Source organism: Patiria miniata, unplaced genomic scaffold (assembly GCF_015706575.1).
Source record: "Patiria miniata isolate m_02_andy unplaced genomic scaffold, ASM1570657v1 HiC_scaffold_24, whole genome shotgun sequence".
NCBI lineage: Eukaryota > Metazoa > Echinodermata > Asteroidea > Valvatida > Asterinidae > Patiria > Patiria miniata.
In genome coordinates this window covers 2,050,071-2,062,117 of record NW_024037063.1, presented here as the reverse complement: position 1 = coordinate 2,062,117, position 12,047 = coordinate 2,050,071, and the positions used below count along the sequence as shown (strand labels likewise).

The following is a 12,047-nucleotide window of genomic DNA, read 5'->3' as shown; positions in this document are numbered from 1 at the left end:
CTATCTCCTGCGTCCCCCACCCCCTCCCCTTCTACCACCACCACCACCACCCCATCGGCCGCCTCCCCCACCCCCACCTCTCCTGCCACCTCCCCCACCCCCTCCCCTCCTATCCCTGCCTCCCCCTCCCCCACCCCAGCGCCTTCCCCCGCCCCCACCTCCAAACCGACCTCCACCACCGCCGCCGCCTCCGCGTCCCCCCGCTGGCGTCACAATGTCCGGGAGCTCAGTCGCACGGCTCAAGGTGCAGTCCGGTGAATCTTGCCATTGTTCCTGCAGAGGGTGGAAACAGAAAAGATGATATGAGATAAAGGGAATAAAAGGCAATGTGTTTATGGGAGACTTGCAAAGTTCATATTGGCAATGATTTTGCTAAAGATATTTCAACTATAAAATAAATCTTAAAGATGCGCTTGTCCATGATCTTCTAAAAAATAATTGTTTTTTCACCTAACAAATCTCTACCTCATCTGCTTTTTAACAAAAATATTCCCTTTTTTCCCTCTTTTTGGGTGTCTGCAACTGCCTGAAACAAACAAATTTGATCTGTGAGTACACTGGTTCCTGGCTCCTACGTAATCGATCCTGATAGGGGGCAGGAACTAGTCTACCATACGAGAATCAAATTATTGTCTGGCTGCATATAATTACACATGGGCCGATTTTTTTCTTCAACATTTTTTCTTCTTCAAATTTCAAAATAGCCTATAAAATCATAAAAATTATGACAACTACAAATTTTTCCAAACCCGTACCATTAACTGAGTCTCCACTTCTTGCGGTACGTCCAGCGCTGCGGATTGCCTGTCCTTACAGATGCGCACCTCTCTAATGGAGGACTTAACGTCATAGGAGAGCTGAAAGCCCAACGCTTGGAAGGCGTCCTGGGACGAGTACATCGCGTAGTTGGTCTTCAGGAGGTAGGTTATCTGGCCCTGCAAATAAAAATGTATCAATGCACTTTTTAAAAATAATCCCACAAAAAAAACCCAATTCCACAAGATTGACTGATTTGAAGTAACACAAACTTTCAGACAGTAGACCCTGGTTCAATCCACACTTGTTTTTTGTTTTGTCTTAAAAGAGTAGACCAAGTATGAAGTCAAACCGGTCGTTTGCCGACAGGGGAAGTCGCACCTTTCTTATGGTGTTCCCAACTTCTCATAGTAATAAACATCCTTCATAACCTGCTACCGCAATGCCCGGACAAAGTTTACAAGTTTTTAATATTTTTTTTTAGATTTTGGCATTTTCAAATTCCTGAGGTTTTCAACTTCAAAATGATATATGATCTTCATAGGTACCGTGACCCTATCACTCCTGGGAGAAGGATTAAGTGATAAAAAAAATGACAACCCGATTATGAGATAAACGTGTATTGAATTGCTTTTTGTATAATATTCTATACACTTTTTTTATTAAATCTACCAAAAAACCACAGTTGTACTTGATGGATTATATTCATATTTTTTTGGTTTTCAATTTATCGTTTACGATTCAGAAAATCTCAAAACCTCAAAATGGTCAGTTCTGCCCCAAAACAAGTGCACATGCCCTCAGTGCGAAAACAAATTCTCCAACTTTGTCTGAGTTTCGTGGGAGCATGTCTCATTTTAGGAAACGACCCATTTTCAAGTCATGCATGGCAGATAGCTTGGAAACAAATGTGATGCGATCAAGCTAAATGAGTCGTTTGTCCGGAACTTTCATTTGGAGATACAGGCCAAAATAGGGCCATCCATCACATCACTTTATCACATCTCTTGGTGTTCCGACTTCCATAATTTTTGAACTAAAGATGGTACCAGCATGCGGTTTTCACAGCAGCAATGCCGAGATTGTTCTCTTTTTAAATCTGTAAAAAAAATTGTTGAACATCTCACTCACCTGTTGAGCCGTTATCAAGGATCGTGTCTTCATCTCGGTGGCTCCCGACATGTACGCTAGGGCTGTGGCTAAGGCGTCCTCCGGTGACTTCTCTACCAGGAGATCTCTAGCCGCTTGCCGGAAGTAATCCACTATGCCGGCTGGGACTGCCTCAAGTGACCTTCACGGAGAAAGTCGAAAGAGAAAAGATTTGATTATCATTGGAATTATATTATGAGTCTTTGCAACGTAAAGGAATCCCCAAGAAAAACAAAGCACATTTTTCCCCAACATTTCTCAAAATTCCTGAGAACACGGAATTCAAATTTGCCTGTCACTTTCGTTTAGCCTGTAAATTGCCTTCTGTGACACGGCCCAAACAATCTCAACTTATGAGCCTGCATAAAAATACTTCAGAACAATATTTACGTTGGAATCATTCCTCCGGAATTTCAAGACTTACTTTGCGGCTTCCACTGTGTTGGCTTTGATGATGTCCTCGGGCTGTGGCGGTGCAGTCATGGTAAACTTCATCCCCTGTTGATCAGAAAACAAAATCGATTTCAGTCAATAATTAACAAACTTGAGACAGCGCAACACTCAAGGAAATCTAATTAACGAATACTCTTGAGTCTGCGCACAGCTGATTCGGGGAGCTAGTTCACTGGTAGGCATGCTCAATTAAATCTGTTACATTCATGGCCAGGGTACCTGTGAAGGAATCTCTCACAGTACCAACAGTGAATTTAGGGTCACGAAGTTTATGCTCGATTCGCATCGCAAATTCAGGTAATTTTAAGGTTTGCTGTAAAATATGTCACAGAACTATGTTTTTACTAAACAAAATAAATAATGCACAGACATCTACTATATAACTATTTTTGCCTTATCACTTACTGAAAAAAAAATAAGCAACTGATCAAACAAAAAGTTGTTTTTCTCTATCAGAAGGGTTGCATCAGAATGTTTAGTTTTTGCTGTACAAAATTTCACAGAAATGTACTTTTGCTGAAATAAATTATGCATATAAATTTTGCTATATAATTTTTTTTTAACGAAAATACTCAGTGTGAAAGCACCAGCAATTGATCAATCACAAAGTAGTGTTTCCCTTTCAGAACGGTTGTGTCTGAATGTAAAAAGAAGGTTTTGGGTGTTCAAACCGAAAAAAAAGGAACCAGGTACCGCCATTTTCAGTCTGGTACCTATCCCGGCCCTGTAATAGTTTGGCCGACTTACCGCTTGGTGTTCCACTCTCTTGATGTCGTGTTCTTCCTGCGGTTTGTAGAAACAGATACAGATCCCTGAGCGACCAGCTCTCCCTGTCCTCCCCGAACGATGGATGTAAGAATCAACATCCTAACAAAAAATTTAAAAAAATTCAAACTCTCAACATGTTTACAAAGGTACACTCTCAAATAATTAATAGAAAAATAAATTGGCTTGGCACCGAAAAGCACTACACACAAAGGAATCAACACAAAATAGAACATTAAAATATTAACCATCAGTCAGTGGCACACCCAGGATTTGGCTTTGGGTGGGGGGATCACAATTTTTTTTTTCCAAATTTTTAAGAAGTTAAATTTTTGTTTCAAACATTTTTTTTTTGGGGGGGGGGGGGCGGTTTATTTTGACGTTGGTGGTGCTACTTGCATCCCTATTATACTTCTAAAAAATAGGCCACATTCATATCACCAAGGCCAAATCGTGGGACTAAAACAAAAAAATAAAAATATAAAAAAATTGACAACCTCTTGGGGGGGGGGGGGGGGCTGCTCAAGCCTCCCGAGCCCCCCCCCCCCCCCCCCCCCCCCCCCCCCCCCCCCCGGGTGCGCTACTGCCATCAGTATTGGCCTCATGAAGAAACATTGTCAATTTAAATGACTTTTCCATCGGGAGTAGAGACATTTATTGCTTAATTACCCTGGGAGGGGAGCACTGGATGACAAGATCGACCTCTGGGACGTCCAGACCACGGGCCGCTACGTCCGTCGTGACTAGACACTGAAACTTGCCCTCACGGAATCCCTGAAATGAAATAGATTACATTGATAACACAAGCTGGATAGCGAAATGGTAGAAGACTGGAACAGGGGTCTGATGGTTCAAGGTTCACCTGCGTGTTTGATTAAATTTTCTTTACAATATTTAAGTTTACCTGGTTCAACAAGTCTTTAGACAGGATTTAGCAAAATTGCACATTGGAAAAGGAATCATGATACTAGGCGAAGCCTTGTACCTTTGAAACTTCTTGTTTTCTTTTCCAATACATGTTGATCCGGAAATTACAGATACTCCTGAATTTTCACTGAATTTTCATTGAGTCCAAAACAAGTCCATCAAACTCCAGTAACAAATCAAATCACAAAAGAGGTGCACAACAACAGAGGAACATCTTTCTCACAGTTCAGTTGAAGTTGTCAATTAATTATTCAGGTTGGATGACTTGTGATTAACCTGTAAACATCTCCGATAACTGTGTAATATTTTCTAGAAGGCTGAACGTACCTTTAGTGTGATTTCCCGTTGCTGTTGCTGGATGTCGCCATGCAGGACCTGAGCATCCACCTTCATGGCGGGGTTCATGGAGAGTTCGTTGGCCTCCACTTTGGTCTCGCAGAAGACCATGATGCGACCGTTCAGCCCGCTGTAGACGCGAATCACGTCGCTGATCAGGTTGGGCCGGTCTTTGTAGTTGCAGCGGATTGACAGATGCTAAAGAAAAAAAAAAGAAACATGGAAATCAATTTTTATTAATACTCAATTTGCTTGGTATTTTGGCTAAAAATCCTTTCAAAAATATGCAACAGCTGTGAAAGTATATTGCATGCTCAGTGTTACAAGATCCATCAGGTTGACTCAGTGATCTAGTCCGGTCCACTGGGGTCTAGTCATGATGAATGAGAAGTCTTAAATTGTTTAGCAAGTCTGCTTAATCTCACCTCGATATTCTTGGCATTTTCTGCTTAGAGACTCCAATGGAATTGGGCCACCAATAGACTAACAAGAAATCTAGAATAGCTTAGCAAGTCTGCTTACCTTGACGTTCTTAGCAGTTTTGGCTGAATGTGTTCCTACCAGGTCGTGTTTCCGCAGGTTTTGTCTCATGTACTTCCTAGCCGTGTTGAGCACCCAGGCAGGCACTGTGGCCGAGAACAGCAGGGTCTGTGGGTTGGCCGGAGGAGGCTTCTCGCCGTCCGAAGATTGGCCAGCCGCTGAACCTTTAGACAGGGACAGAAAAAACAGTAATTAATAGAGGTTTTATCAAGTCCATCATAAGAACTTCAGTCTCGTCACAAGCTTCTCAAGTCAACTGTTACAAAGGCATGTTTTTGTTCTTGTTTATCCCTTTTTTTCCTTGAGACTTTACATGTGAAAGACTTGTGATGGACTTGAATACAACTGTACAAGTCTACCACATTGTACAGAGGCAAACATCTTCTGTAACAAGTAGTTCTGTGAAAATCGTGCCTTGAACGGAGCAAAAGTCGACTCTGACAAACATTTGTACAAAAGTGTAATATATAGTTGAAGAGCAACACTTGTTTGGGTTTCAACCAAATAAGGGGACCTCTGTTCTTATGTCCTTGGGCAAGACACTCTACATCAAGTTGAATAGGAGTAAGAGTAACAAAATTGATCAGCGATTTGCTAACCTCATAGAATAACTACGGCATAACCACAGGGTCTGCGAGATCAAAAACCAAAATGGAACTTCGAGGGTATTTCAGGCACATTATTGGACGGCCCAGTATGCAAATGATTCCGAACACTCGCATGATTGGTCAAAACCCACCTTTGATGTTGTAGACGGCCGAGAGGATCTCCTCCACTGATTCCGTGAAGCCCATGTCCAGCATGCGGTCCACCTCGTCCAGGATCACGTGCTTGAGTTGGGTCAGGTTGAGCTTCTTCTTCTGGACGTAGTCCAGGACACGCCCGGGCGTGCCCACCAGGACGTCGATGCCTTTACGGATGGCCGACTCCTGCGGCCAGTAGGCCACGCCCCCGTAGATGCAACAGGTGGTGAGGGAGGGGCTAATGGCTTCAAACTCCTCACAGACCTTATAAGGGGGAGACGGTGAGGAACTGTGAGTTTGCATGGCTTGGATAGATTTGGTTTAAAGTTGTAATGGAGGAAAGTCATAAGTCACCAGAAGATATCATAAGTCATCATAAATCATCACAAGTCACAACAAGTCATCACAAGTCATCACAAGTCATCACAAGTCATCACAAGTCATCACAAGTCATCACAAGCACTCACAAGTCATCACAAGCAATCACAAACAATTACAAGCCATCATAGGACATCACAAATCAATCACAAGTCATCGTAAGTCATTACAAATCAATCACAAGTCATCATAAGCTATCATAGGTCATCACAAATCAATCACAAGTCATCATAAATCATCACAAATCAATCACAAGTCATCATAAGTCATCACAAGTCATCACAAATCAATCACAAGTCATGCAGTCTCAAGTCAAGTCACAAGCTATTCCAATGAACTGTGTCAATGGGCTGGCTCCCTTTGTTATCTGACTTAAGATTCAACTGGTGATTTTACGCACGACCGATAAATAAAACTCGGTGTTTTCAACCGCCATATCGAAAACACCATGTTCAAAAAGGCTACTTCAATGCACACATATCGATAACCAGGGCTGTGCTGAACGGACTTCCGCATGATGGCACAACTTCGACTCTACATTCAGCTGTGCAACCTAAGCAAGGTTTCCGAAGTAACACGAATCGTCTCCACAACCTGCAATTGTGGAGGTATCCAAGTTACCTCTAGTTATTTTCGTACCTGTTTAGCCAGCTCCCTGGTGGGTGCCAAAGCCATGACAGTAGGTGGTCGTCCGCTCTTACGGGGTATGTCCTGCAACTTCTCTACCAAGGGAAGGGCGAAGGACAGGGTCTTGCCAGTGCCAGTTCCTGCAAGGAGGGTTAATAGGGGTTAATTAATTTAACAATTTGTCATTTGAGTTCAGTTCGGGTACGCTTCAGAAAGGTTTGGAAATTTTCGTCCCAAAAATGTGTTTCATATGGATTCGGGGCGGACATTGCATGCTGTTAGCATTACACTCAATATTGACTTTTTGTCGAGTATGTCTAGTTGAACCACTGAGTTCAGTACATATTGAGTCTTTATTTATATAACTTACTTTACTGTTACGCTGTGAAACTTTAGGTGTAAGAGCGCTCTATAAATGCTTGTTATTATTATTATTATTATATTGATTTAAAGTATGTTTTGTTTTGATTCGCCTAGTTCGGCTGCAGAATTAGGGCCAAGTCCAATCTTGGACAAACAAAGGAGACTTCATTAGTTTTTTTCAACCCTTTATAAGTAAACTAGGGTTGGCTGGACTTACTTGCTTGAGCTATGACGTCGTGTCCATCGTACACATCGTTGAATGTCTTTGCCTGGATAGGAAACAGGTACGTGATCTTGCGTGCTGCAAAGAAAGGCCAAGACAATTTACTTGTAGAACCTCCAGTCACAACAGATTAAAGTTGATATTAAAACAGAACTCCTGAAATCTTGACAATTACAACCTGCAGGAAATGTCTGTTAAGGATTACATATTCAGTTCACAAAAAAGGATAGACACAAACATAATAATTTTGAGTTTCAAATCCCCCCCCCCCTTCAAATCATCACATTATATCATTGGAAAAAATGTTGCAACCTGACGCAACTTTTTTCTTCATATATCACTGCAATGAAGGTCAGTCATTGCAAAAAAGATGATAAGACATGAACCTGGCACTGAGAAACATTTCCAATTTTGTAAGGAAATACTTACAAAATTGTCTTGACTCTCCATAGACTTTGTACACAACCGCTGAAGTGGCGTCAGGTTGCAACATTTTTTTCCATATCATTTTTCCTCCTATAGTAACTAAATTTTCTGCAAACTCTCTAACATACCTTTCAGAAGCTGAATCGTCTTTGGAGATATCCGAAAGTTTTGAAAAGCGCCTTCTTTCTCTTCTGGTGACAACTGAGTAGATATAAATACAAGTACAAGTTCAATGACTTACAATTTCTCAGAAAGATAGCTTTGTATGATTGTCAGCCTTTCAGTATTGATTTTAAAACATAAATAAATATGAAAAGCAAATTTTACACCTTGCCGAAATTGAATTTGCATCGGGTTGATGTAAATTAATATCAGGGTTTTGCCCTTCACTGACGTATAAACACTGTATACTCAGTGTGTTACCTCCCGAGCGAAAGTTGGAAAAAATCACTCGGGTGGGACTAGAACCCACGACCTCCTGCTTTCTAGTGCAGACGCCTTACCACTCGTCCACCGAGCTTGCAGGATCGGCTGGCTGGTTCGAATCTCGGTGGTCGAGTGGTACGACATCTGCACTAGAAAGCAGGAGGTCATGGGTTCGAGTCCCACCCGAGTGATTTTGTCCAACTTTCATTCGGGAGGTAACACACTGAGTATACAGTGTTTATATGTCGGTGAAGGGCAAAACTTTTATATAACTTATAAGCATTTTCCAGTTAGTTTTGCATCCGTTGCATATCTCAGATGGACCTATAACTTCACAACAGACAAAATTTTATAGATTTTTCCTATACATCCGACAGTATTTGCATGCTGATTATATTTCCGTCATTTGACATCTGAACTTTGACCTATGTACCTCAGGCAAGTCAGGGACCTTCTTGACTGGATCTGATGCGGCGCCCTCTTCCGAGACATCTTTCTTCTTGGATTTCTTCTTCTGGACGACGGGGCCCTCGCCGACATCATCGTTGCTGTCCTCCTGTTTCCTCTTCTTACTTTTCTTCTTCTTTTTCTCTTCTTTCACTTCGTCCTCGACAGGCGAGGCGTGCCCATTGACCAAAGGGGCTGAGGGCTCCTCAGCTATGTCAGCCTCAGGTGTCGACTTCTCTTGCTAGAACGTTAATTTAACCAATGAGAACATTTAAATTCATGCAAATATGAATTTTGTCTTAATAATTTAAATAACGAAGTGGCTATCGTTACGGCACTCGTTGTTTAGCGCCCTCTACGATATTTTTTTGATACGCACGCAGGTATATAATTATTTGTTTCCACACGTTTTATCGAGCAGTGCGCCAGCTCAGCTGATAGAGGTTAGGATTTTGCACCGCGAGGTTGCGGGTTCGAATCTCAGTTTTGCACTCGAATTTTTTTCCTTTTCTAACCTGAGGCTTTGGAGGATTTTTTTTAAAAGGGAAATAAAGTCCGAATTTCATCAAGTTCAAATTCACTTTTTTCCTTCTAATTTTATATTTTCTTGTCATGTTTTTTTATAAAAGTTGCCAGGTTGCAGTCTACCGTAACGATAGAAAATGGGAAATGCGTTACGGCTGCCGTAACAATAGCCACTGCGTTTAAATAAAGTTATTGGATAATGATAGAACATTTTTATCTGCACACAATACATTTTCATGCACACAAGACAGTGAGACTTTATACAGTATTTTTCAATTTTGTAATGGCATTCATGAGAAGTACAAAAAAATCTGAGGAAAAGTTGCATGCCTCAAGCTCAGTCATTGCCAGACCATGCAGACAATTTGACATAGTGACAAATATAACCAAACCAGGTAGGCAACTTCAAAAACATAGTTATTTTCATAGTTAGAAATGTTGTATAGTTGGAAAATACTTTGAAAATTTTCACAATGCGATCACATTTTTAACATGTTATTGGGGGTATTGTTAAACATGTTCAACTTCGTCATCATGTTCGTGTTTGTGTGTGATCGATGTGACGGCGACATGCGACATACCTTTGGCTTCTTAACTTTCTTGATTTTTTTGGTCTTCTTCGTCTCGACATCCGGTCCAGCTTCTGGAACAATGTCTTCGTCCATTCTGGAAGTAGCACACGGCATTTATTTCTCGATTAAAATGATGTACTCTGTGTAGTATTAAAGATCGGAGCAGACTTCAAAGTTCAGAAAAAAATACACCTGCACAACAAATCGCAATACCACGTGTATGACACGCGTGAACACGAGTTCTGCATACGCGGTCTTTAAACGGCGGAGACTAGACCATTATTTTCATCAAACTGAAGGGAATCGTCTGGCTTCAGACACGTACATGCAAAAATGTTTCGCAATTGAAAACCAGCGCCATCAACGTTCGAACTTGGACATGCGCTCTGTTAGACTAATCTCCAGTCCCTCCATGAGATCGGGAAAGAGCGCGAGCGCCCTGATTTAGCAGCGCCCTCTTTGAGGAAGTACGATTGTAGAGGTGTGTGCATGCTTTAAACAACAACTATTGACCTTTAAGAATTATGTCGTCTCATCCCCCTGTATACGAATATTTCTAAAAAGAATGAAACGCAACGTTAAAAAACGTCGTTAACATAACTTTTTGACTGAACATTGGCCACTGTTTTTCACAAAACAGTACTTTAATAGCATAGTAGGCCCTCAATGCAACATCGTCAAGCTAGTTGTGGTCATATATTTTCTATAACTTACCGGCTAGATACATCTATCCTCCACCCACCCACCTTATAACCTAATTATTTCACACCGTCTTGCTGTACATGAAAATGATGTGTGTAAATCTCATCCATCGGCCACGCGTGGTGTGTCCGCCAAAGTTCACCCGAGTTTTTCCACGAAGGAAACAAAAAAGCGTCACAGGTGTTGATCCACCTGTGGCACTATAATGGATTTCTCACATGATCCTAGTGCGATGGAAATTGAATTATAAAACCCAACCGTTGAAAGGTGACGGCTCCAATCCCGGATACACACATACTTCAGACCTTTAGGCCTCTTTAAGATTAATCTTTTTATTTCATGTTTATTTCTCCAAGTCTCCAACTCTTTCAATATTTTTTGTAGACTGAAATATTTGTACTTTGAGAGCATGTAGGTAAAGGGTGAGTCAAAAAGAAAATGGCCTGGATTATGATTTTGTTTTTCTTAAAAAGCAATCAAATTTGATACACGAATGAAGTTTGTCTTAAAAGAGCATGTTCTTCCACTCATCTGATATAAAGACTTACTGAAATTGATCCATGCTATCAGAAGTTATGCGTGTTTTGATTTAAAAAAAACCCTGTTTTTATAGCTTTCCATGGAATGCTATTAGAAGCTATTGAGCTGAGTGAGAGGTACAGATTACACACAGGCATTCCAATACAAATGAGATTTTAATCATTTGAGTCAAGACTGCTTTGAAACATTATTTTTAACGGCAGATTTTATGTTTTCAATATGAAAAACAAGTCAACTTTTTTACCCTGAAATATTGATGGCGATTTTTATCTGTTCCCCTTTGCAAGTTTTCGTTCACTCATGGAGGTGGGAAAACGTCCATGTTTCATTGTAAAATTTAATGGGTATTCATCAGCTCTTAGAACGATAAATGCCCAGTGGTGGACAGCTGAATTTTGTGGGTTTTTTTAAAATTAAAATAGACGTTATTTGGGAAAAGAGTAGGTAAATTACGTGAAACTTTCACAGTTACTAGTCAATAACATGAACTTTATCCCTATGTTATATTTATGGAAAGGAGTGAGCCACCTATTGTTTTTAAATATTTGTATCTTCTAATTCGGTCACTTTCGACTCACCCTGTATATTAGATCGATACTATTGCACCGTTAGATATCACTTTGTTAGGATCGATGCCCATTTCTGTGTACTATGCTGATTGTGATTCGTGTTAACTAAAACCCGTCGGAAACAATAGCAGGTGAATTCCACTGAATTTGCAAACCGGTTAAGATAATAATAATTAAAACAAGGGAACACAATAATTATTACTGATGAAAACGAAAGGGGAAGAAAATTGTCGAGAGAAAGAAAAAACAAGTTTCGATCGTTTTATCAGTCATAGTCATACAGTTCCAAAACTGAGAGATATGAATTGCAAATTCGAGAAAGTCCACACCATATCACCATAAAGAGATTCGCGTGTTGATTTGATTTTGTTTCACCTTTCCGGGAACAATGGTTTTGCAAGCGGTGCGTGCAGTCGCACTTCCCGGGGCCCGCCGCGCCGCGTGGCCCGCAGAGTTCACGCGAGCCACGCGCCTGTGGTCGGCACCATGCGGAGATCCCGGCGTTGTTATTTTTATATGGTCACAAAGAGGTTAAAAACATGCCAACATCGGAAGTCAGTTTTCTGGGAACATAACTAAA

General features: G+C 41.0%; 1 protein-coding gene across 1 annotated transcript; it reads right to left on the bottom strand.

Moving 5' to 3' along the window:
• Positions 1 to 9,971, bottom strand: LOC119731796 (nucleolar RNA helicase 2-like). The gene is made up of 14 exons (XM_038205069.1): positions 9,666 to 9,971; positions 8,546 to 8,800; positions 7,815 to 7,887; positions 7,255 to 7,338; positions 6,687 to 6,814; positions 5,666 to 5,933; positions 4,909 to 5,090; positions 4,378 to 4,584; positions 3,793 to 3,897; positions 3,106 to 3,225; positions 2,330 to 2,403; positions 1,888 to 2,047; positions 756 to 935; positions 1 to 273 (listed from the first exon to the last, which is right to left on the bottom strand). The coding sequence occupies exons 1-14, from the start codon at positions 9,768 to 9,770 to the stop codon at positions 1 to 3; spliced, it is 2,214 nt and encodes a 737-aa protein (XP_038060997.1). The 5' UTR covers positions 9,771 to 9,971.
• Positions 9,972 to 12,047: the final 2,076 nt, after the last annotated feature.